General features: G+C 36.7%; 1 protein-coding gene and 1 long non-coding RNA gene across 12 annotated transcripts; one reads left to right on the top strand and one right to left on the bottom strand.

The window, feature by feature from the left end:
- Nucleotides 1-596: 596 nt before the first annotated feature.
- Nucleotides 597-8,461, top strand: LOC147834175 (uncharacterized). 10 transcript variants are annotated; one of them, XR_015505879.2, is made up of 11 exons: nt 597-667; nt 1,083-1,173; nt 1,829-1,878; nt 2,728-2,835; nt 3,075-3,185; nt 3,314-3,360; nt 3,490-3,580; nt 3,660-3,787; nt 5,068-5,139; nt 5,638-5,725; nt 7,062-8,461. It is a non-coding gene; the product is annotated as an uncharacterized LOC147834175 (long non-coding RNA). The 10 variants fall into 10 exon arrangements; XR_015505867.2 differs by having other exon boundaries at nt 3,055-3,185; XR_015505870.2 differs by having other exon boundaries at nt 2,537-2,835; nt 3,055-3,185.
- Nucleotides 8,462-8,840: 379 nt separating this feature from the next.
- comtd1a (catechol-O-methyltransferase domain containing 1a) lies at nt 8,841-21,665 on the bottom strand. 2 transcript variants are annotated; one of them, NM_001163808.1, is made up of 7 exons: nt 21,487-21,665; nt 18,577-18,689; nt 13,812-13,917; nt 13,607-13,725; nt 13,072-13,126; nt 12,855-12,988; nt 8,841-9,095 (listed from the first exon to the last, which is right to left on the bottom strand). In NM_001163808.1, the coding sequence occupies exons 1-7, from the start codon at nt 21,521-21,523 to the stop codon at nt 8,943-8,945; spliced, it is 717 nt and encodes a 238-aa protein (NP_001157280.1). In that variant the 5' UTR covers nt 21,524-21,665; the 3' UTR covers nt 8,841-8,942. The 2 variants fall into 2 exon arrangements, with proteins under 2 accessions (NP_001157280.1, XP_087134465.1); XM_087278339.1 differs by lacking the exons at nt 12,855-12,988; nt 13,072-13,126 and having other exon boundaries at nt 8,843-9,095; nt 21,487-21,578.
- Nucleotides 21,666-27,310: the final 5,645 nt, after the last annotated feature.

Raw genomic sequence — 27,310 nt, 5'->3', positions numbered from 1 at the left:
GACAAACGCGACATGCATCATGTGAACTGCGTCGGTCGGTCCAGCTTTAAATAGTCTACATTAATGCAGTAAAACTGACCAAAATGCCTACAACACATGATTTCAATTCATTAAAATATAAAAAGTTTTGTTGTTATGCTTAAATAATGAAAACGTTGTTTTTTTCTGGTGTTAACTGCTGTTTGCTTTTTTTTATTGTGGCTTTTTCTAATAGCCTACATTTTTCTCAGTGTAAAAATCAAGTATGTTCTGCATGTTCGGCTGTTTAATTAAAATAAACACCTTTTTACAGAGTGACATCTTTGTTTTATATATACTTGCATTTATATTTATTTATTTTTGACAGTGAATCTGATGCACAAATAAGTGTTTGTTTTGTAACAGATTAGTAGGCTATAAAGCTCGTCTTAAAGATAATAGCGTATATAAAACTACTAAATACATTTTAAATTCAATATATAAAATACAAGGTTATTATTTAAATAGTCTATGGAGTGATCATGTTTATAAATGTAATACTGCATGACTTTGATGTGCGCGCGCGCGTCTCATTCCAACACTGGAGAGGAGGGGATGTTGCTATGGGAAACGAAGCTACAACACGACACGACACCACCTGAAAGACACAACACGACTTCTCTCAAGCTGCCGTTTTGACAGTTTTCAGGTAAGTTTAGTCCCTAAAACAAAGCAAATACTACATAAAACTGTTCCTCACACTTTTATTATTGGCAATTGATGAATATTCAGTTGAATATTATGTTATATAAGAGTGGTAAGTCTTCGTAAAAGTCTGTTAGCATATTAGCACTGGTAACGTTAGCGTCGGGGTAATATTACGTTAACTTACTTAATGTTAGCTCTTGTTAAACTTGTTTGTTAAAGTTTAGGCTTTTATTTATTCTTTATGTGTAGATGAGAGGTTTTGTCAATGTTTTATTTAATGCACTCCATATGTAACGTTAGTCTAATACGCATTGTACTGTAAAGGACCGTGAATCAAAAGTTCAATCGTGTTTTGATATTTCATAGTAACGTTATCTTAAACAAATGTTAAGTAAAAAAGTGTTCTGTGGTTTCAGGAGTGAGAGAATAACCCCCTGCTACAGAAAACATAACACAAGATTCCTAAATTTCTGAAGGGAGCTGATCACAGAGATGCAGAAAAGACAAGTAACTTTAAGCAGAGGATTAACTCATATGAATTTCCATTGCACATCATTATGCAAATGTTACATGTCTATATATTATGCATCTGTTACTTGTCTTTATTGCAGTTATTTTAAGAAAGTTTTGACATTGAAACATGTGAGTGGTGTTAAATTTCACATCACATGATTCTTCAGAACTTAATAAATATGCAGATTTGCTGCTAATGAAGTAATATTTGTTATTTTCATTTTGTTTAATTTTTTTATGATTAATTGATTTATTAAATCTTAGAAAAAAGTTTACACTAAATTATTTGTCATCACATCTGTTTTTAGCATTGATAGCAATCAGAAATGTTTCTTGAGCAGCAAATCAGCACCATTTGATAATCACCATTATATTAGTTCAACCTCAAGCACTAAATCAACGTCTTTAAAAAAGATTTCTGAAAGATCAAGTGACGCTGAAGACTTGAGTAATGATGCTGAAAATTCAGCTTTACATCATAGCTATGAATTACATGTATATTTACACCGTTCACCCATCCCTTACACCTTAACTCATCCTCAAACAAGTCAATTTAAGCCCTAAATGAATAAATTTTGATTTGTACAGGCATGATATGTCGTTTTGTTTTGTCTTTCTTTTGCTTTTGTTTTCCACATCAACTGAAAAGGAGGTCAAAGTTTAACCTAAGTGCCGTGTAGCTGATGAACATCTTTATATGTAAGTATATTTTTGACGGACTGCCAGACACTTGTCAAACAGTGATGAGCAAACGAGGGGCGGTTCTTTTAAAAAGATCAGGGAGATGCAAGTCTAGAGATTAATATACGTTTTAATTCAAAATTGATTTATCTGGAAAAATTTAATAATGTTTTGAGATGTGCCCTATATGCATTTAGATGTCCATCCATGTTTAAAATACTTTTAAATGTAACAACGGCTGTAAGTTATAAAAATGTTAAAGTAAATTGAGAAAACATTTTCATCAGTTTGACAACATACACAATCTCACAAATAGCATAGAAAAAGTGACAAAACTGTCTTCTTTGTCTGTGTTTTATTACTCTCTTTCGCACTCTCGGCCACTGTATGTAACAGTAATTAGTATAATGTAACAGTAGACAGATGAGGAATGTGAATATGTAGTTTAACTTTAAGGAGCGTTACTACTGGAACCATTTTTTATATATATTATATTTTTATATACATTTTATATATATATGTGTGTATATATATGTATATGTGTGGGTATTGATTTCCCTTTTAAAAAAAATTAAGCAAAAAAATTAATTATAAGGTAGATCAGCTCCTGACAGACATGTTAACAGATCAGTTTAACTCTTATTTAATTCATTCATTCATTTTCTTTTCTGCTTAGTCCCTTTATTAATCTGGGGTAACCACAACGGAATGAACTGTCAACTTATCCAGCATATGTTTTACGCAGTGGATGCCCTTACAGCTGCAACCCATCACTGGGAAACAACCATATACGCTTATTCTCACTCATACACTACAGACAATTTAGTCTACCCAATTCACCTGTACCCCATGTCTTTGGACTTGTAGGCAAAACCAGAGCACCCAGAGAAAACCCACGCAAACGCAGGGAGAATTTGCAAACTCCACACAGAAATGCCAGCTGATCCAGCCGAGGCTCGAGTCAGCATCCTTGCTGTAAGGCGACAGCACTACCTATTGTGCCACCACGTCACGCTCTTATTAAATTATATTTATATAATATATTGTGTTTCAGTACATGCTATTTTGGGAAGACAAAATATATTCATAAGCTCTCAGAAAATTCAATAAGAGAATTAACTGCACAATTACTTGAAATGCGTGGATGGGATTACATTATTTGTTAACCCAAAGTGAGTTTCTCTTTCTTTGCAGTATTGGATGCCTAATTGCAGTTCAACTCCAAACTCAGTTGGACCAGCTGATCAGTGTCTTCAGTATTACCACAAGCTACTGGGCAGATGTGTGGACAGCTATGAGCCAAACTTGGGACGTTTGGTTTTTAGGTAATACCAGTGACAAAGTATTCAGTAAATTGCTTATAATAAAAGATGCTCACTGCTTACCCCCTTATAGTTAAGTTGTTTGCAGTTTCATTGTTGTAAAAATACCATACTTTTTCCTTTTTTATCAGCAGGTGGAGAGACCGTCTGGGCAGCAGAAACAAGACAACTAATCATAGTTGAGTTGAGATTAGTATTATTAACTTGACTAGTTTGGTTGCAGACTTGTTCAATACTTAACAATTTGTATGAGTTACAAGATCAATGGTCCTGCTATCAATGTTTTTGTAACTTAAATTCTTTACAGTTTAGATACAATCAAATGTCCAAACCATCTCTGAGTGAATGACATCAAGGAAACAGGATCAAAAGATCATTCATTATAGACCGTTTCATAGGTAACAGCACATCCTTTGTGAAAAATAATTTATTTTTGTGTCATCATCACAAGACCAAATACATTTCAACTGATTTCAGTTGGTTATATTTTTCAGGTCATTCTGTTCTCCTGGTTGTGAGGATGTGCAGAGGCTGTATTTGTCAGTGTTAAAAGACTATCCAGACATACAAGCAGCCGACAAAGAGTTCTGGAGCAGGACAGACAGGTAGTTCACAGTGGCTAGGCTAGAAGTTTATACTTGGTTGGCCAGAAAGTGGCCTCCGCTATTTTGGGGGGTCCATACAAATACACCAGTGTAAGCTATACTATTGCACTGAAAAAATTAAATGAAAGAATTAATTAATCGGTTGAACACAAAATATTTTAAAGAAAGCTTAAGTATCAAGGTGGCAATATACAGTATGTTACATTGTAGTACATGAGCTGGCTAATACAGACTCGTAAATGTTTAGTTTCTAAGATTAGTTAAATACTAAATCCTATACTTGAGACCGGCTGCATATACAGTTTTAACTGAACTGAATTTAACTAGAACTACACCAGCATTCCAAGTGCTCTAGACTAGCTTTTTGCACTGGTGCGTCTAAAATTTTTGATGGCATTGCAATTAACACTGCAATTTTACATGTTAATTTTTTTTAAAATTACAATCCGTATAGGCAATATTGACTTGTAAATGATTAACTAAAATCGGGTCAAAACACATTATGGGGATTGTGTGTAGAATTTTGAGGAAATTAATGAATTTAATACATTTTGCAATAAGACTGAAACATTAAAAATGTGGAAAAAGTAAAGCGCTATCAATACTTTCCGGATGCATTGTATATGGTTTTTAGCGCGTTATCAAAGACTTAAAAAAATAGTCCAAAAAAAAAATAGTCCAACATTATCTACAGCAGCAAAAGACCCTCCACATCAAAAGCTACTGGTCAGCTCACGATTCAGCAAACATCTGAAAAACAAATAGCTTATTATGCCTTCACAAGAACTCAGTGTTTTTGAGTCTAATGAAGATAGTACTATTTTATTAAATTATTATTTAGCCTGGCATGTTTACTGTTACAAAATATTTAAAATGTTTCTTAAAATAAAACATATCATGTTCAATGGGGAAAAAGTAGCTGTTTTTTACACAGAGATAAAAAAAACACATTTCAGAGCAGTAATCACAATACTGTGAAACTGTGATATTTTAATCTAAGATTATACCTTCAGAATCTTATACCTGCCCATTCCTAGCTAGTTACTTAAGGCATTCAGTCAGAGTTTTTTTTATTTTTTATTTTTTCAGTTGGCCTTTATTCTGTTTTTCTATGTTCTTGGAAATGCTTCTGTGCATGAAAATGTGACGATATATCCAGGTACTATAGTTAATTCTGAAATAAATCTTAAAATGAAACAATATTTAAAAATGCAATATTTAATGTGTCAGACACTAAATAAACATGTCAATTCATTTATATTAATCTGATTCCTTAACAGGAGAGCACGGTGGCGCAGAGGGTAGCACGTTTGCCTCACAGCAAGAAGGTCGCTGCTTCGAGCTTCGGCTGGGTCAGTTGGTGTTTCTGTGTGAAGTTTGCATGCTCTCCCCGTGTTGGCGTGGGTTTCCTCCAGGTGCTCCCGTTTTCCCAAGTCCAAAGAAATAGGTGAATTGGGTATGCTAAAATTGACCATAGTGTATAAGTGTGTGTGAACGAGTGTGTATTGGTTGCAGCTGAAAGGGCATCCGCTGCATAAAACATATGCTGGATAAGTTGGCCATTCATTCCGCTGTGGCGACCCCAGATTAATAAAGGGACTAAGCCCAAAAGAAAATGAATGAATGAATCCTTAACAGTTAATATTGGTATAATGTGCAGCAGTTGTCATTTATGTAAATTAACCATTTGAGCGTGCTTAGTGTGGGGTATGTTGTGCCATTAAATTGTCAATAGGTTTTATTTTTTTCCTGCATTTTAAATCTGCTTTAGCTTTCTTCTTTCCTATAAACCTGGAAATATAAAATATATATATTTTTGGTTTTTAACAAATTGCTTATTTTATTCTTAGATTGGTGTACGCTGATGGTCTGCTGAGAATTCTGCTGAGTTGAAGGGATCCTCCTTTCAGACAACCTCTCCAAAGTACAATAGGACTAGTAAGTAACATCTTAAACATACACTACTGTTTCATAGCTTTTAGGTTGGTATGGTAAATTCTCTTCTGATAGTGTCAGCTTTATTTAATTAATACAGTCAAGCAGTAATACTGTGAATTTAATACAGTGTATATAATTAATAGTGTCACATGATCCTTCTGAAAAAATAGTATTCCAATGTACTGATTCTCTCCTCAAGCTGTTTTTTTTAATATAAAACATTTTAAATAGTATTCTTGATGTATGAAAAGTTTATTTTTAAGAGCATAGTATTTATTTGAAAAACAAAAAAGTTTGCTCTTTGATGATTGCTAGCAATCAGACATGTTTCTTTAAAACAAAAAGAATTTGTGCAAAAAAGTATTCTCACTGAGCGTTGTCCAACTGTGGTCCAACACGTCATTTAAGTTTTCAAATAAGCCTAAAAGACTCGATTAGCTGCATCAGGTGCATTTAATTAGAGAGTTGAATATATAATTTCTTTATATATCCTCCTCTATAGCCTACATATAATTGTTTTTGTAGCAGAAATAAAGCTATGATTAGGCTCACCCGGAATTTTTGCAGAACTCCGCAGATGTTTAGCCTATCATTAATTCTGTTTATTTACTTGAGTAAATGTGTGTAAATCTATATTTATTCAGTTTTTTAATTAATTTCAGTAATATTATTGACTAATGTTAAAATGTTCGTCTGATTTATGTACAATGAGGTTTGTACAGTAATATTTTCTGTCTTACTAGATATGTTATATAAAAAACTTGCTTTATTTACCAAATAAAGTGAATCTAATTGGATTTGCATTTTAAACATTAAATAAAACTTAAATATATTATTTTTTTTATTTCATATATTAAGGTTTAAGTTATGATACTCCCAAAATAATTCCGCAGAAATCCGCAGACCTCCACCAAAATTTTCAGCAGAAATAGCAAAAAAACATCTGCAGATTCCTCCTGGCCCTAGCTATTATATATTAAATGTGGTGTACAGTGTGACATTTTAGTTGACGAAACTTAGTTTAATTTGCATGTAATGTGGTATCTGAAGATTAGACATATATTTAGATACAGATTTATACTAACACAATGATACTAAAAACCGAAAAAAAAAAACATTCATTATGATTTCACAAGGAATTTAACTTTCAAATGGCTTTTCTGAAAATTAGTGCTCAGACATACTCTTTAAGGTAAAATTAAATTAATTATTTTAGCTAGGCACTTGCATAACACATACTCCAGTTATATGTCATGAAACAAATAATATATATTTGTGGTAATATGAACTGCTGCAATGCTAATCTTTCTCCTTTTGGTTTCTTGCTTTATTTAAGGGTTCCCACAACAAGGATTAGATTTGGCTACTGCAGTCCCGGTTTGGGCCAGCCTCACTTGTGAAGACTAAAGATGAAGACAACATACAAGAACAATTTCGAGGATGGCAACACACTTTTTATTCCACCTATTTATCCCCTTTTATGTGTAAGCAACTTTCCACAAGATAAAACAAAAGTAAATGACAGGTTATTTCTTTTCATTTTGTCTGTTTTCTTGGAACATTGTACACAATTTACAACCAGTTTTATATATATATAAAAACTTCTGGAGAAAGTCTTATTTCTTTTATTTCGGCTAGAATAAAAACAGTTTAGAATTTTTTTAAAAACATTTTAAGGTCAATATTATTTGCCCCTTTAAGCAATTTTTTTTGACTGTCTACAGAACAAACCATCATTATACAATAACTTGCCTAATTACCCTAACCTGCCTAGTTAATTAACCTAGTTAAGCCTTTAAATGTCACTTTAGGCTGTATAGAAGTGTCTTGAAGAATATCTAGTCAAATACTATTTACTCAGTTATTAGAAATGAGTTATTAAAACTATTGTGATTAGAAATGTGTTAAAAATATTTCTGTTAAACAGAAATTAAGGGATTATATATATATATATATATATATATATATATATATATATATATATATATATATATATATATATATATATGCAACAGCCTGCTACACTTGCTTTGATACAAAAAACAGCATTCATATCTTCCTATATATATAATGACAAAATCTGTTTTGTGTTGTGCATTAGAGTTTGCTTAAAAAAAACTGGTTATCTCTGAGAAAGTATTGTTATTTTATATTATTGATGTGTTATTAGTTCAGAGGAGATTGCAAATTGTTGAATGCCATTTATAAAAAAATTGTAAAAAATAAATTGACTACAGACTTTAATAAGATTTTATCAGACAATTATTTTAATTTGTATGATTTTATTTACTACTGTAAATATTGTTTATTTTGTGTTTGTGTACTCTTTTATTATTGTAACTCCCTGAGGAAAGTCTTTTGGATACTGAACACATGACTGGTATTATCTTGTATTTTAAGATTATAGTCTTGGAAACATGCATTTTCTTTAACACTATTTAAGAAATTATAAGCATTATAACATGTGCTGACACAAGTTATTTGTGTTTTTACTATAGTAAACTATAGTCACCCTTAGTGTACATGTTTTGAAGTACTTTTAAATATTCCTATGGTCTTAATGTAAATGCTGCAATGGATTTTGTATTTAAAATCTTTATTGCACAGTAGTTCAGCCATGGTTATAGTACAACTTGCTGGTTTTGTTTTAAACGTGGTAAAACATGGTTATGTGTGATAAAAGTATGTTAATCTATCTGTATGTTTGTGAAAATATTAATAAATCTTCAACTGTTATTGAGAGTGGTGTGTCGTGTTTATTATAAATAAGCTGCTGCTGCAGCCAGTGGTCCATAAGTATGAGCAAAACGCCTGAGAACAGCGCCTCCGCGGAGCGGCCGGTATTTCCGGTTGCGTCGTCTTAACATCGGCCGGACAGCGTTTCCGATCATTTGCCGACGTCGCGGCGACATTTTGCCAATTAGCAAACGCTCCCTGAGCGACATCGCACCGATGGAATTTTGAAAATCGGCACGACGTGGGCCCAACGTATGTGTGCTGTCTGGGATCATTTTATAACCACAGTTTTACTACAAGTAAATAATACCTTAGCTTTGGTTATAACATGTCTAACAGATTTTTTTCTGCATTAAGTTTTCACAAGGGATTAACAGACAGTTTTGTTGATAATAACATTTATTTAGAGAAATAAATGATGTTTAAAAACTGATGCGTAATCAGCCTTTGTCTGAATTTATTTATTTTCAAATGATTTACATTATCTTTTGATGGCCAGCGTCAGGCCGTCTCCAACAGTGAGCATACTAAGATCAATCCGCTCATCCTTGTGTAACTTCTTGTTGAGTTTGTCTATGGCTTGTGAGGAAAGGTCGTCTTCAGCTGGGTTAATGACCCGTCCACCCCACAGGACCTGGAGAACAGAGAAACGCCAATTTACTTACACTTACAGAACATTTGCTTTATACAATACATGGCTAATTTAAGATAACATATGCTTGATTAAATTTAAATGCTATTTTTTATTAAATGGGCAATTTTAATTTGATTTATTGAAATGTTAAGACAATAATATTTGATCTTAATAGGGGACAAAGAAGGCACTACATTTTGAGACACTTCACACATGTTCTAGACCTATAATAGAAGTTTTGTGGGCATACCTGTTCAGGCCCTATTATATTGTGCATAAACCTTATTTCATCATGGATAATTAGTTTGTATCCTAAGTAGGGCTGGAAAAAAACAATTTTCACTTTCTTTGATTCATATTGCGATATTTCACAAGACAACATAATTCATTAACTTAATAATTTTAGATTGATTGGGATGATTTTGCATTTGCATAAAATATATTAAACAAATTAAGAGCAGAAATATAAAAGCAAATATACAAATGAAGGAGTCTAAACTATACAGGTACAGAACTAAAAGAATCAAATGCACAATAAAACGGTATATTCTTTATTGTGTAAATAATTGAGTACAAGTTATCTTTGTTAAAGCAACAAAAATAATGGTACATTTGTTTTAAAAATGATTTAAGCTCACTTGAAATGTTTACAGAGGCTTCAAAATCTTAGCTGGCAAACTTTGCTTTTTACTTACTGTTAAACTAAAATTATGTGTTCTGAATGGTTGTACCTGGTCAACTACAATCCTGACTCTACATTGCACGTCATATGATATGTGACTATTGGTTATTTTTCACACATTGCGATATCGATGCTAAAACAATACATGCAGCCCAGGGGTGTACATTAGCTCTTGATATTGGTAGAGACATAGCTCTCAGTGGTGTAAAGTAACAACTTACAAATACTCAAATGACTAATTAATTAGCTTTTTCTCTCAGAAATTTTAATTTAGTAAGTAGTTTTAAAAAATGTGTACTTTTACTTTCCCTTGATAAAAATTTTTTCCTGCAGTATCAGTACATTTACCCCACTACTTTCCTTCAACCTGCGGTCATAAATCAATTTTTTTCTTGTCTGTGGGGCTTAGAAAAATCAGTCCTGTGATTCCTGTCCAATTTAATCATACATAGAAAATAAATGTCATCATAATAAACCACCTCAAGACATGGGTGATTTATAGTCGCAGCAAACAGTTTGATAGCATTACAAGTGTCCAAAAGACGTCCAAAATATTTACACACAATTACCTGGAGACTGTTTAGATGCATGTCACTGATGAGAAGATGGCGGATGTTAATTGTATGATGACCGAAATGGCCTTAAGCACCCAGCAGGTACAAGACATCAACATGACACCAGATTGACATTATACCCTGACATCTTGGGGACATTGTATTTTGTTTGGAAATGAAAATCAGGTTGATGTCAGAATAATAACTAATATGCACTACAGAATGTTACGTTTACACACATTCACAAATTACATGCAAATACATCCAATTTTTAGTGTAATACTCATAACTCTTGGGTACTTTTCAAAGGTCTACTTTTTAATCATACTTTGAGTAATATTTACAACAGATACTTTACTCTACCTGCACTACATTTTTAGGCAAGTAATGGTACTTTTACTTGAGAATGATTTTTCAGTACTCTTTCCACCACTGATAAGCCTACTTCTCTAGAGTGCATGCACTGAACAGCACAACTAAATAAAGTACTTAATAATATAAAACAAACACTTAAAAATACAAAATAACAATTGCATACCATGCTGTAAATCAACTTACAAGATTTTACTACAATCACGCTTGAGGAGGTATGAATGTGAAGAAATTTAGAGCGGTGTGTTACACAATTTAACAGTTTTATTCTGATCATTGTTTTTCATAATCATGGAGGCCAAAATCGAAACCAAATTTCGATTAATTGCACAGTCTTGGTTCATATAGTTAACAGTGAACTCATAGCGAACTTGACTTTGTGCATGTGTAGGTTACTAAGGTTGATGGAGCATTGTTTCTTTTTGAAGTCTATTAAATTATTGGTAGGGACATTTCAGTAATTGGTGGGAGCATGTCCCGTCCATCCTTGCCAATTCCATACCTTTGCTTAAACCTATTTTGTATAAACCAACAGAGCATTTTTAACTTCAGCACATTTATTGTTTGTGTAATTTTGTGGATATTTACCAGTATTACTGTGTGTGTGTGTGTGTGTGTGTGTGTGCTTACCTGGAAACCTTTGTTTTTGGATTATTAATGGTAATTCATTTTAGTTATGGTCTTTATGGCCAAATAGTGTGTAAAACAGATACAACAAGAACCTAAAGTCTAACATTTCTTTTAACCCAATCTAATGTAGTATTCATTCATTCATTCATTCATTCATTTTCTTTTCAGCTTAGTTCCTTTATTAATCTGGGGTCGCCACAGTGGAATGAACTGTCAACTTATCCAGCCTGTTTATATGCAGTAGATGCCCTTCCAGCTGCAACCAATTACTGGAAAACATCCATACACACTCATTCACACACATACACTACGGACAATTTAGCTTAAACAATTTACCTATAGTGCATGTCTTTGGACTTGTGGGGGAAAGCGGAGCACCCGGAGGAAACCCAAGCAAACACGAGAAGAACCTGCAAACTCTACCAACTGTGCCAACTGACCTAGCTGAGGCTCGAACCAGCGACATTCTTGCTGTGAGGCAATCGTGCTACCCACTGCGCCACCGTGATGCCCTGTAATGTCTTTTATCTTCTATGTGAAGCTGCTTTGACACAATCTACATTGTAAAAGCGCTATACAAAAAAAGGTGAATTAAATTGAATTATTGTACCATGTACCTTTTTATTTCTTAAACAACCAAGTCAGAAGATAAATTGCTCTTATTTCTAACATGACAATGCCACAATTAATCTTAATTAAAAGGAAAAGTTCAACTAAATCTAAAAATGTCTTTTCCAATTATACAATTAAATGGTTTTAAACTTTTATGAATTTCTTTCTTTTGTTGAATATAAAAGATATTGTGAAGAATGTTGCAAAGCAGTTTTCGTTTACATCCAAAGAATTCTTTGTTCCAACTATATCAGTAGCAACACCAACCTTTTGAAAAGTGCAGTGTTCAAAATCTAGCAGTGCAGTGTCAATGTGCAGTATGTACAGTATGTATTCCCAAATTAGCTTGTTTCGAAGCAAACTAATTATCATCCCACATACCAAAATTTCTCTGGCCCAGTTCTGGCCCACACAATCAGCTTTTGCTTGGCCCACATGCCGCTTTGTCTGAATGTTAGACCATGGCCAAACATGGGCCATATCTGGGCCAAGTCTTAGCCAAGTTAATAACCCATAAATGGGCCTGAACTGGGCCAGGTTTGTTGGTGCATCACAACTGTAATGAAATTAATGAACCCTTGAAGCATTACGCTTTTTCCTCGAAGCGATCTGATTGGTAGAAGTTTTTTCTTCATTAACAAAATAATAAAAATGTATTTTAAATAGGGGTCAAGATAGGCCAAACTTACATGGCCCACATATCAATTATTAACATTTGGGTCAATTACTACCTTTTACATTTGGCCCAAGTATTGTGTGCCGCCTTAAAGACGGTGTCACCTCGGGTCAAACCCGGGCCATTTTTGGCCCACATGCTGTATGCCAGTGCCGGATGAATGCCTGCTGTGCCAGCTTTATGCCACATCTGGGCCAGAATTCTTAACTACCTGGGATGTACTGCATACTTACATTATCAATAGCTACAATGCCACCCTTTCGCACAAGCTGGAGAGATTTTTCATAGTATGTTTCATAATTCTTCTTGTCAGCGTCGATGAACACAAAGTCATACATTCCAGCTTCACCAGCACTTAGAAGTTCATCTGTAAACATACACTGTTATTCTTTAGCTCTACATAAAACAGTTATATTAATAAAAGAAGGATGTACTGTTTTTCATCTTTACCCAAAGTTTCAACTGCAGGTTTAAGACGAATATCAATTTTATTCTCCACTCCAGCCTAAAACAAAGACAATTTGCACTTATAGGTTCTAATTGTTCTAACTTAATAAAACATTTGATTCTTTGCTTTTCATAGACATATAATATTACTTCTATGATAGGTGATAATCTTCATTAGGTTATTCATTTATGCACACATTCCTATTTTTACTTATAGGATGGACAAAATGTAGATGAAGCACTTTGCAATTTAATTTTGTGCAAATATCAGCACCCAAATGTAGAATCCCCCAATCTGTCCATGTCAGCAATCAGCTTGATGGACATTTCTGCATCTGCCCAGCTGGCTTTATATACTGATGACGCTGTCCTTACAATGACAGGCAGCAATCAATATTGAAATTGAGAATTGTGTAGGTGTTTGTTGAGGAGCAACTTAACAGATACAGTTGATGAAAGCAATGATGTGTCCGAATCAAACAAATCACCTCAGTTGCAACCAAATGCAGCTTTACAAACTTTGTACGTTTTGCTTTACCTCTGCAAAAAATGGCTTGCCTATTTTCACATAATCCTCATTAATTTCACAGGCCACCACACGTCCATTCTCAGGAACTACCAGAGCCAGACTCAAGGCGTTGTATCCAGTGTACAGACCTAAGAGAGGTACAAAATGAGCGTTTTACAGGTAGCCAAAAGAATGTAAGCACATAATTTTTTGTAATTTTGCTCCTTCCACTCACCAATCTCAATAGTTTTATTGGCTTCTATGAGTTTAGCCAGATTAGCCATTAGCTGAGCCTGCTCAGATGCCACCATCATGACGTTTCTGGCATCCTCCATAGTTCTCTTTAAATATACAAAAAAATATCCATGTGAAAAGGGTTATTGTACAGAATTGTCACCTCTACTGACATCTAGTGTCCTCCATAGTTCTCATGAAATATTCAATTACATTCACTCACCAGCCACTTTAATAGGTACCAACTGCTTGTTAATACAAATTTCTAATCAGCCAAACACATGGCAGCAACTCAATGTATTTAGGCATGCAGACATGGTGAAGACAAGATGGTCAGAATGGCAAAGCATCAGAGCGAGGAGGAAAGGTGATTTAAGTGACTTTGAACATGGCATGGTTGTTGCTGCCAGACGGGCTGGTCTGAGTATTTCAGAAACTGCTGATATACTGGGATTTTCACACACAACCATAGGGTTTACAGAGATTGGTCAGAAAAAGGGTAAATATCCAGTGGGCGGCAGTTCTGTGAGTGCAATAGCCTTGTTGATGCCAGAGGTCAGAGAAGTATGACCAGACTGGTTTGAGCTGATTAGTACCAATTGAGCATCGTGTCAGCGCTACAGTACCTGAGTATAGTTGCTGACCATGTCCATAACAGGCCATGTCATAAAGTGCGTATCATTTCAGACTGGTTTCTTGAACATGACAATGAACCCACTGTACTACAATGACCTCCACAGTCACCAGATCTCAATCCAATAGAGCATGTTTGCGATTTGATGGAAGATTTTCATCATGGATGTGCAACTGACAAAACCAAAATCTCTGAGGAATATTTCCAGTTTCTCATTGAATTTATGTCATGAAGGATTAAGGCCGTTCTGAAGGCAAAAGGGGGTCCAACTCAGTAGTAAGGTGTACCTAATAAAGTGGCCAGTGAGTTCATACAGTACGTGTCATAGAAAAAAAAGATGTGCAGAATTTTTACTTCCACTGACATCTAGTGTTAGAATGTAAAACTACACATGAAACTGAAATATACACCTTCAAAAATTCTGGGTTCCAGACAATCAATTTGTGGACAACATGAAGGAATTAAGTCAAATTATTAATTTTTACAAATTAAAGTGTTTTGAACATAAATCAATTAAGTTGTCACAAAAAAACTCAACAACTGTGTTGCTTCATCTCATTTTAAATAAGTAGTGTGAACAACCCACCCACAAACATAATTGTTTGAGTGTACAGTCAAGCTAAAATGAAAAAAATCTCTAGTGTGACTGCAAAAGACATCATTTTATAGATTTTGGCAAATTTTTCAGCTACAATTGCAGAATACACTAATATATACACAGATAACACGCACAAAAACAAATATACACACATATCACATCACACACAAATACCATGCATAGCCAATGAAAGACTACTGATTTCATCAAACATTATGAATAGTAGCTATGCTAATTATTTTCTTTGTTCTCTTTTTCCACCTATAGGGAAGCCTATTCTGAGGCCTATAGAGGTTGTGCAGAGTCATTGATAGGATCCTGTGAAGAGATCAAGTCAACCATTGAAGACTTCGAGGACAACACATACACTTAATACACAAATACACTTCATTGAACATGTACATATAGACATCAAGCATACTATATAACTGCAGGTTAACTATGTTTATATATAATAATTTTGAGGTTGAAAGCTATTAGTTACTTGCTAATTAGTTCAAGTTATTAGTAACTAATAAAGTTATGGTAACTAATAACCTTAACCTTTCCAAATTTGATTGTAATGCAATAATGTGCACCTTTTGGAAAGCTGCTTTGAAACAATAATTATTGTGAAAAACACTGTAGAAACAAACTTGAAACGAACGTCAGAGGACTTTTCTTAAGGAAGTGATGAAGTTAAGCTATATATTTTTATTATTCTATTTTTAAGGTAATACCTCTTTAAATTGTATAATTATAATGGACATGTGGCTGAAATCTGTTTCTATATCTCATATATGCTGGCAACTTCAAATTCATGCATTTTAGCTAGTTTTTGCTAGTTTTTCCATATTGTGATTTTGGCTCTGAAGTGAGGATAACAAAAGGATTCTTTGATTCATTGTTCTTCGTCTTAGTTACTCATTTATCAGCGGTTTGCCACAGTGGAATAAACCGCCAACTTTTGCAGCATATGTTTGACACAGCAGATGCCCTTCCAGCCGCAACCCAGTACTGGGAAACACCCATACACTCTCACATTCACACACACACACACACACACACTCATACACTAAGGCCAATTTAGTTTATTTAATTTACCTATACTGCAAGTCTTTGGACACTAGGGGAAACCGGAGCACACAGAGGAAACCCATGCGAACATAGAATATAAAAACTCCACATAAAAATGTCAAAATTTTCAGCCATAACTTGAACCATGGACCTTCATGGCTACAGTGCTAATAACAACAACAACAACAACAACAACAACAACAACAACAACAATAATAATAATAATAATAATGCAGAAATAATCACTTTAAGTAGTGACTCAGATATTGGGCTCTATTTTGACGGTCCATGCGCAGAGTGCAAAACGCAGGGCGCAAACGCTATTTACAGGACGCAAAGTAAGTCTAAGTGGAAAAAATGAGCATTTCACTAGCAAACAGTTAACAGTTAAAAGTTTTTTTTAACAGAAAACTGTTGAACAGAGCATCTACTGCATGAGAATGAGAGATAATGGAACTACTTTCACATTCGCTCTTGGATAGGGAAACCTTTACGCACAGACATCAATTAGTCTATAAATAAATAATTTTGTTTGTTAAGCGCAAATATTCGTTTCAAAACTATTTCTAAATTCAGTTCTAATTTCCAGCAAACGAATAAATGAACAATAATAACAAAGTGTGCTCAAAAACCTGAGTTATATCCTAAAACACATGCTGTGCCCCATATGGTCTAAAACCTGACAGGTGGGCAAATCTAAGCTTGTTTTTAATAAAACAAATATAAATATGGATATAATAAATAATACTGCTAATAATAATAACATTATGCAAAAGCAAATTGTTATGAATGAACTAAAAAAGCCTCCCGAGATAAAGAAGACATAAAAGCAGTGATTTTTCATATTTATGTAGGCTAGAAAATAATATGTTTTGTAATATTTTAATCCTTTATATTTATATCCTATATCTGTTCTTATTATATCCTATATATATCCTTAATATTTAAATTTTTTTCATATGTAAAGATATTTGCCTATTGCTCTCTTTTGCGTATTAAGCAGTGTGTAAGCAAGGCGCAACTCTGCGCCGGAGTTTAGACCGGGTTTGTTTTGGTCTAATGAAAATCTATTATAGTTTCTCAAAATAGCAACGCACCAGCAGTGCGCCTCACAACGCCTTCCTTTTTAGACCAGAACGTCTATGGGCGCACATATGAGCGCTCTTGCGCCAAGCTGAAACTAGCAAAATACTATTGCGCTACATTGCGTCGGGTGTATGATAGGGCCCATTGAGTCCAAGTGCATACTTATGTTCATTTTTGAGGTGATTTTGGGGCCCCTAAGATGTTTTGATATGCCCTGACATTTGTGCTTATTTCAGCTACTTATTACATGGCCAACATGTATTTTATTTGTATTCAGCACAAACTTTGCTACCATAATATGTGATAAATATTGATTTACATAATTGTGTTTCTTAGAAAAATAATATCATAAGTGGTTAGTATGTTTTGGAGGAAAAATGTAGCTAATATAAGATTAAGAAAATAAATAAATAACACACTGAATGTGCCTGAACAAAAAACCAGTCTTGTAGGCTTGAATATTTACTTCATAATTATGTAAAAGTTATTGTGTTCTCTCATTCAAAGAAAACCTTACAATGAGTTACATTTTTAAAAGTCTGTTTTAGCTCATCTTAGCTCTATGCGTGATTGACAATGGAATAACTCACACCTGGATAGACAAAAGACACTCCCCTACTCACCTATCAAGAGCATTGTAAAGCAATGTCCAGCTGCAAAAGCTAGCCCAAACTAAATGCTTGTTGTATTACTTTGCTGTTTGTATGCCCATGCAAACACTCTGGGTAAACAATTTACAGTGCTCAGCATAAATAAGTACCCCTCACAAATCGGTCCTTTAAGTTCATATTTTAATAGGAAGCTATACAATAGCTTATAGCTTCTAACAAAATAACTTTCAATAACGGTCCAACACCCAAATTTATATGTTATAGAAAAATATTAAATACAAAATTTACAAGAGGAAAAATCAAGAGAAGCAAAATAAAAATAAAAATTTTGCTGAAATAAATTTTTTTGTGTGCAATATTTGGCTTAAATTTAGTATTATTTTTCATTAGCTCAATATGTTTGGTGACTAAAAATTATTAAAAAAAAAATGTATGATCATAAATGTGTTTTGCTTAAATGTACCAAAGTGCATTGCCTCTATTCACTGAGAAATAGACAAAAATTTTCAAAATGGGTTGTACTCAATTATGCTGTATGCGCACTTATAGAGCATGCACAAAATATATATTTAAAATGGTATAAAACAGGTTTGCAAAACTTGTAATAAAAACTTTTTTGTGCATAACTAAAAGTGTAACATACTGTAAGTTCTTTTCTGGGTTATCAGGAGAAGATGCCTCAAAAAGCGTATACATGGTCTTCGACCCCTGAGGGTTAATTCAACATTGTGATTTGCTTCTTTTATTGTGACAGATGTCCTAAAGGTGTTTTTGCACCCACCAGTCGTAGTTTGGTCAGCACTGGATGCTCTCTCAGAGAGTTATTGACCACATACTGCAGCAGAGGATCATCGCCTTCATGACTCTTGCTGATCAGAGCAGATCTGCAAAGTCCTGCACGGAAACACATTAGTGAATGACATTAAGCACAGCTGGGGAAACTATTGCACATCTAATTTCAGAATAGCCAACAGGTTGGTTTATCAGTGTTGCGGCAGGTGCATGGTTTTTTCAGCTTACCACAAAACTCATTATAATAATATTACACACACAGTTACACTATATGTGGTCTTTCAAAGGTGACTTAAAACTGTTATTTAGTTTTTGCCTTAAAGGACTGGTAAGCAGGTCACGTGACATACAGTTTGCAATAGGTAGGACTACTCTTATGTTTAGTACATTAGGTTAGGGCAAGCACCACCCCTTGTATGTTATGGACAGATAGAGTAGATCTGCGTGGGACTAAATTTTGAATCCCGCTCCCGCCCGCACACGCCAGGTTTTAGCCCGAATCCGACCGCTCCCGCTTACATTCAGCATTTGTTGTCCCGCTGCCCGCCCCGCCCCCCGCTGTGCCCGATCCCGCTAAAGAGCGGAGGGAGAACAAAACCGGAAACCACCCAGCTATACAGAGTTCAGACAGCCTATACCAAGCTGTCTGTATAAACACACACACACACACACTAGCACACACTAACTCTAACCCTAACCCAATTACACACACACACAGACAAAGCTCTCTCTCATTCTCGCGCGTGTGTACTAACACACACACACACACACACACACACACACACACACACGCACACACTTGGTTGTTATTGCAAGTCTTGAATATTGGGGGTTACCTCCCCCATATTCCCCCACAAACTACACTTCTGGGTTTGAGGTTGAGCTGAATCTAGATTAATTTAACTGTGATCTTGTAATTAATCTAGATTAAAATGGCCCATTTGAATTCTGCTGAAGGCATTCAGAATATGTGTGCTACCCAAATAATGACTAAAAGTAAGTCTTTAAGAACAGGTTTCTCAAACCAGGTGGCGCATTAGACGAGGGGCTCATCTCCTGTTTCCAAAATGCATCACAAACTGCTTAAGAAACTTTTCTACTATGAAAATTGGTGAGGAAAAATAAATGATGTTGAATAAAATGTACTTGTGATTACTATCTGTTTATTCAGGTAAACATGAATTTTGAACTGTAGGCATACATAAGCTCGAAACAGCGATTTTTGATTACCTTAATCCAACTAAAGTAATAAATGAACTAAACAGAAATGGAATTAAGACAAGGAGTATGCTTATAATAGTGGCATTATTGAAGTAAACACTGCAATTAAACTATTACCGTCATGTAGGATTTTTCGCCATTTTTTTCTGAGGACCGCAGACACACACACACACACACACACACAAACACACGCACATCGTGAATGCGGAAATTTTTTCTTTCCATTCGGCGTCTGTTATTAAATTCCATAACTCTCACCAGCCCTTGCTCCTTTTTTGCGTCTAATATTCCAGTTTGTCACGGGGGCATGAATGAAATGTTCATGAGTGAATGTGAAACTGCCAAAGTGCAGTTAAAGTTACCCAAAATTACAGGAAACACTTACATGAAAACACTTTACTTAAACAGCTTAATTATATTATTGTCTATTAAGGCAAATAACTAGACTACAGAAGGCCATGTAAGCGTAATTATTAGTGCTGACATTTAAGTCAATTTTGATGGTAAAGATGAGAGTAAGAGATCATAAAATAAAGTTTAAAAAAATATATTTCTGTATAATCACAATCGAACAAAACAACCGAAGAAAACAGAGCTGCTTTTTCCAACATTGGCTCATTCTAAAAATGTAGCCCTATACGGTTCCGAGATCGTGAATTGTAGTCAGAAATACGTATGGCTGCATTTTGTCTTTAAAACGAATGCTACGGGGCGGTATCACACTGTTCCTTGGGTCAATCGTTGCTTTAGAAAATACTATTGGTTAGGTTTAAGGAAAGAGGAGGGTGGGTCAGTTGATCGGCCAGTCATTCAGACAGTCAAATAGTCAGTAAACAGTGGCCTCTGGTGGATTACACGAGAACAGCAGGCGCGAATAGCACTCGTGAGACAAATTTGGGATCTCAAAAAGCAGACACAGCAGGCTCTTGTGAATTTGTGAAAAAAACCCAGCAAAAAACGTAGCTCTTGGTATGTATTCGCCGCTCTACAGAAATGTATACAAGTTTTCAGTGGGATTTTTCTCCTTGACTCATTAAATGTAGAATGTGTCATAAATTCTAGCCTATAGTACTTGCCAATGAGAATATTCCTTTGATTTTGTGTTATACAAATGAAACATATTCATATAGGCTTTTTCATGTGGTTCATTTCATATAATAATAATATTGTTCCTCGCACAAATACAATCATGAAATGTTTAGGCTGCTTGGGGGGATGGGGGGTTTATAGGTGTAATGTAAAGAAAACATTTAAGATATATTTCCCAAGTGTTTCATTTGTCAAACTTTATTTATTTATCACTACAGATTTCAACTTAAAATACATATTTTTAAAGACTAATTTCTCAAAATTACGTTTTTTGCAGCCAAAAAATCTCGACTTCAGTTGCATTTACATACACCCAACTTCACAATTGTATTCATATCTACTTTTTGAAGTGATGTGTTTATACACAATTTAGCTAAATTAAAATGTAAATTTAAATTAAATTAAATTAAATATATTTTAAAATAAAAATCAAATTGGGCTCATTTATTCCTTTAAGACACACTAAAAACAACAAACAAATAACTGCATTTATCAAGTACTGTGTTTGTATTTTAGAAGTCAAATGACTGTTACCCAGGGCTTAAAATGTAAACATAGACCGTCATAATGAAAGTTGACATGAGCCTACCTGTTAACGCCAAGATAAGGCTGAAGGTACAAAGCATCTTAATGTCAGAAGCCAGGCTTAATCTGCAGAAACCAAGAGATGACTGAAATTGTGAAGTGAAGCTTTTTTTTTCCACCAGCTGAGGTGGAAAGTCTAGATTTTGTTTGTTTGGCCTCCTCAGATAAAAAGAGACTGCTGTTTGCATGATATTGATTTATCAAAGTTTACCTTACAAGTACTTTTGTTCGTAGCTGTTGTGGTATACACAGAATAGTGTAGACAGAAATTTGGAGAGAATTACATTTAATTGCCAAGAGCTATAATTTTGAGAGATTTTAAGAGGTTTTCAGGTTGGATTGAATTTATTTCAAAAGCCATCACAGTAACATGCACTTTACATTCACAACAGGCAGGTGCTGTTTCAAATACTGTACTTTTAGGACTGATAAAATGTTACAGTAAGACTCTAATTTGCCAGGAAACCATTGATTATCATGAATTACTCTGTTCACAGTTACCCACGTTAATAAATAAATTATCTGTAAAAAAAAAATCCAACTTGAAAAAAGTTAAAATTACTTTTTTTTTTTGTTGGTTTGGCAAAAGTCTGTTAAAATGTCTGTACAACTACATTTAAGATGTTTACTTAACCTAAATCTAAAATTTCTTTATTAATTTAAAAAGATTAGTTTTGTAAGCAAAACGTTGCAAGTTCACCCAAAAAAGCTTCTGCCAACTTGTTACTTTAAGTTGAGTTAATCTTAGACTTGAATCTTCTCACTTGAAAAAATAAAGATTGCAGTATTTCTAACCCTAACAACAAAAATAATGGTAACACCAATAATAACATTAATGTAATTATTACACTGTAAAACTCAACAGTCAACTTTATCAAATGAAATGAGTGTAAAGTTAACTCAAAATTAACTGAAAGTTAGTTCTACTCATTCGAAAAGAGTTTTAAACTCAGTGTTTAATATAAATATTAATATAATATCTCATTACTTCAACTTAAATGGAGTAAGTTCCCTACTCATACATTAGTTTTTAAACTCAAATGGTTTGTTGCAATCGGTTTTCTCAAATGGTTGAGCTGCCTTAACTTATTGGGTTTTACAGTACTCAGTTTGTTTGAGTTTTCTTCATTTATTGGTTTTTATTGTGCTCAAATTGCTTAATTTACTCAAATGGATTAAGTTCACAGTACTCATTAGGAGTAATTTTTAAACTTAATGATTTGTTGCAATCAGTTTCCTCAAATGGCTTGAGCTACCTTAACTCTTGGGTTTTACAGTGTAACAACAACAACAACAACATACTACTGCAATAAAGCTAACATAATTTGAAGGGGGGTTGGGGTTTATTCATTCATTCATTCATTTTCTTTTTGGCATCATCCCTTTATTAATCTGGGGTCGCCACAGCGGAATGAACCGCCAACTTATCCAGCATATGTTTAATGCTGCGGTTGCCCTTCCAGCTGCAACCCATCACTACTAAACACCCATACACACTCATTCACACTCATACACTACGGACAATTTAGCCTACCCAATTCACCTGTACCGCATGTCTTTGGACTGTGGGGGAAACTGGAGCACCTGGAGGAAACCTAAGCAAAAGCAGGGAGAACATGCAAACTTCACACAGAAACTGTCACGGTTTATGGATCTGTGTGTTCCTCCTGTATGTTATGTATCATGCCTTGTGTGTGTGAGGGTGTGTGTTTGTTTACCTTTTGTGTTGACAGCGTGCTAGGATCAGCTGATGTCATCAGCTGACTTATCATCCTCCAGCTGAACCTCATTTGGCTGGCTATAAAATTCCTCCTGTGGTATGTGCTGGTTATCAGTCCGTTGTTGTCCTTGTTTGTCCTTGTTCCTGACTGTTGTCTCCCAGTATCATCCGCTGTCTGTTTGATGTCATCGTTGTGGTCTGTGGCTCTCTTTTGTTTGAACTTTCGTGTGTCCTCTGTTCATTAAAACACTCGCATTTGGATCCTCCTTGTCTTGATTCGTGACAGAACGGACTGATCAAACATGGATCCAGCGAGTATCTCCGGCCTGGCTGAAGTTGTTGCAAACGCTACCACACGCATGAACAGACATGATGATCAGATGGTCACCATCAGTCGCGCTGTCCAGGCGCTTGTCACTCAGATCTCTGATCTCACTACACGGTTGCAACGTCTTCATGCAGTCGGTCTTCAGCAGCCTGTTGCAGCTAACCTTAGTCCATCTATGCCGGTTCCTGAGCGAACAGCTGGATTTTCCGAGCCTCGCCTTCCACCTCCAGCGTTCTACTCCGGAGAGCCTGAGTTTTGTCGAGCCTTTTTAGCGAAGTGCTCATTGTACTTTTCCCTGCAGCCTTCCTCGTTTTCCACGGAGGAATCGAAAGTGGCGTTTGTCATCACGCTTCTCACCGGGAGAGCGGCGCAGTGGGGAACTGCTGTGTGGGAGAGGAAACTCCCATGCTGCTCTTCATTTGACACCTTTTCGACAGAGCTTAAAAAGGTATTCGATCGAGGTTTGGCGGGCAGAGAGGCGGCACGGGCGCTTACAGAGTTGCAGCAGGGGCAACGGAGTGTCGCTGACTACTCCATTGAGTTCCGCACCCTGGCGGCCGAGAGCGAATGGAACGCGCAGGCGCAGTGGGACGTCTTTCTCCATGGGCTGGCAGACCAGATAAAGGATAAAATATTCACCCTGGATCTTCCTAAGACCCTCGACAAACTCATTGATCTGGCCATTCGTGTGGATTCTCGTCTTCAGCTCAGGGAGAGAAACACGCGACGCACGCATGCTCTGGTGAGATCACCTTTTCCGGCTGTCACGGTAGTTCCGGGGCAGGAGGCCACGCCCCTCGTGGATCCCGAAGGCATGCAGATGGGCCGCTCTAGGCTGTCGCTGGAGGAAAAGCGCAGACGCCGCAGCGAGGACCTGGTGTTTCACAGCGGTGGTGTTGATCACATCGCGATTCAGGGTAAAAGCCAGAGCCCGTCAGTAGAAAAGAGTTTACTGATGGGTGGAGCATCTTTGAACAAATCTTCCCTTGCAGCTACTCTTTTGAATGTTATGTTAGAGTGGTCATCTGGCAATTTTAGTACTCAAGCAATTATTGACTCTGGGGCGGAGGGAAATTTTATTGACTCTGCTTTAGTAAAAAAACTCAGACTTCCTGTGATTTCTCTCTCCCAACCTATATCTGTTCATGCTCTTAATGGTTCTTCTCTTCCGTCCATTACTCATTCAACTGGTCCAATAAGACTGATCACCTCTGGTAACCACTCTGAAATTATTCATTTTTTTTTAACAGAAGCTCCTGTCACTCCAGTAGTCCTTGGGCATCCTTGGCTGGTAATACACAATCCACATATTAACTGGAGACAGGAATCTGTAATATCTTGGAGTGAGAGCTGTCATGCTACGTGTTTGTTGTCTGCCTGTTCTTCTGTGTCTCATTCTGTTTTTCAGGAAGAACACATGGATCTGTCAAACGTGCCCAAGGAGTACCTCGACCTGAAGAGAGTGTTCAGTAAGTCTCGAGCTGCTTCTCTGCCTCCACATCGTCCCTATGACTGTGCTATAGAGTTATTGCCAGGTACGTCTCCGCCTAAAGGCAAACTTTATTCGCTCTCTGTTCCAGAGAGGGAGGCCATGGAGAAATATATTTCTGATTCTCTAGCAGCCAAGATCATCCGCCCTTCTTCATCACCAGCAGGGGCGGGGTTTTTTTTTTGCGAAAAAGAAAGATGGCTCCCTCCGTCCTTGTATAGACTACCGAGGGCTGAACGCTATCACGGTAAAGAATACATATCCTTTGCCGCTGATGTCTTCTGCCTTTGAACGTCTGCAGGGGGCATCCTTTTTCACGAAATTAGACCTCCGCAACGCTTACCATTTGGTCCGCATTCGAGAAGGCGATGAATGGAAGACTGCCTTTAATACCCCCAGGGGGCACTTCGAATATTGTGTTCTTCCTTTCGGTCTGTCCAACGCCCCTGCAGTCTTCCAAGCACTCGTGAATGACGTGTTGAGAGATATGCTAGATCAGTTTATTTATGTTTACCTGGATGACATACTGATATTTTCTCATTCTCTCCAGGAACACGTTCAACACGTCAGGCGAGTGCTTCAGAGGCTGCTAGAGAATGGGCTTTATGTCAAGGCGGAGAAATGCGTTTTTCATGCACAGTCTGTTCCTTTTCTGGGACATATCGTGTCAGTCGAGGGGATGCGCATGGATCCAGAGAAAGTTCAGGCTGTGGTAGATTGGCCAACCCCAGATTCCCGCAAGGCCCTGCAGAGGTTTCTTGGTTTTGCCAATTTTTACCGGCGTTTCATTCGCAACTTCAGCCAGCTCGCCGCGCCTCTGACTGCCTTAACCTCCCTCAAGACTCCGTTCAGGTGGTCCAATGCAGCGCAAGTTGCGTTTGATCGTCTGAAAAGCTGCTTTGTTTCAGCACCTATTCTTATTGCCCCTGATCCATCACGGCAGTTCGTGGTGGAGGTTGACGCATCAGAGGTGGGGGTCGGTGTTATCCTGTCCCAGCGCTCTTCCTCGGACGGCAAGATGCATCCCTGCGCGTATTTTTCTCATCGTCTCAACAATGCTGAACAAAATTATGATATTGGTAATCGAGAGCTGTTGGCCGTCAAGCTTGCATTGGAAGAGTGGCGTCATTGGCTAGAGGGTTCGGGGGTTCCCTTTATCGTTTGGACCGATCATAAAAATCTGGAGTACATCCAATCCGCCAAAAGATTGAACTCTAGGCAGGCGCGGTGGGCTTTATTTTTCGGACGTTTCGATTTTTCCATCTCGTACTGACCAGGTTCCAAGAATGTTAAACCTGATGCACTTTCTCGAATTTTTGATCACTCTGAGCGCGCATCATCTCCTGAGACCATCGTGCCACGCAGACTTTTTATCTCTGCCGTCACCTGGGAGATCGAGTCGAGGGTGCGCATGGCCTTAGAAGGGGTAACGCCTCCACCTGGATGCCCACCGAGTCGTTTATTTGTGCCAGAGGAATTACGGTCTGACGTCATCCGTTGGGGTCACTCTTCCAAGTTGGCCTATCATCCAGGGGTGAGTTGTACCTTGTATCTAATCAAACAACGATTCTGGTGGCCAGTTATGGCTCGTGACATAAGGAATTTTGTGTTGGCTTGCTCAGTTTGTGCTGTTTCTAAGACTTCCAATCGCCCCCCCGCTGGACTTCTTCAGCCGCTGTCAGTGCCATCGAGACTCTGGTCCCATATTGCACTAGATTTCGTTACGGGTCTTCCCCCCTCCAACTGGAATACGGTGATTTTGACCGTAGTGGACCGGTTTTCGAAAGCCACTCACTTTATTCCTCTGCCCAAATTACCATTAGCCAGAGAGACAGCGGCTGCTGTCATTGACCATGTCTTTCGTATTCATGGCCTCCCGACGGATGTGGTTTCTGACAGGGGGCCTCAGTTCATCTCTAAATTTTGGAGAGAGTTTTGTCATTTAATGGGGGCGACTGTTAGTCTTTCTTCTGGTTTCCATCCTCAGAGTAACGGTCAAACGGAGAGAGCCAACCAAGATCTTGAACGCATGTTACGATGTTTAGTCTCTCAGAATCCATCCTCCTGGAGCCAGCAGCTCTCATGGGTTGAGTACGCATATAACTCATTACCAGTGTCTGCCACGGGCCTCTCTCCATTTGAGTGTAGTTTAGGGTACCAGCCACCTGCTTTTCCCAGTCTGGAATCCGAAGTCGCGGTTCCCTCTGCCCACGCCTTTGTCCAGAGGTGTCGACGTACTTGGAATAGGGCCAGACAGACCCTCCTTCAAGTAGGTTTGCGCACCAAGGCTA

Source organism: Danio rerio, chromosome 13 (genome assembly GCF_052040795.2).
Source record: "Danio rerio strain M-AB ecotype USA chromosome 13, GRCz13ab, whole genome shotgun sequence".
Lineage (NCBI taxonomy): Eukaryota > Metazoa > Chordata > Actinopteri > Cypriniformes > Danionidae > Danio > Danio rerio.
The sequence above is the reverse complement of the archived record's forward strand: the minus strand, read 5'-3'. Positions and strand labels throughout refer to the sequence as shown.

Bases quoted from the DNA above. Each gene is read 5' to 3' on its own strand.
- comtd1a (NM_001163808.1), bottom strand. From the start codon at position 21,523: ATGCTTTGTACCTTCAGCCTTATCTTGGCGTTAACAG. The intron at 18,690-21,486 runs GTAGGCTCATGT...GTTTCCGTGCAG, and splicing joins CCTTATCTTGGCGTTAACAG to GACTTTGCAGATCTGCTCTG. The intron at 13,918-18,576 runs GTGGGTGCAAAA...GTATATTTAAAG, and splicing joins TGCTGACCAAACTACGACTG to AGAACTATGGAGGATGCCAG.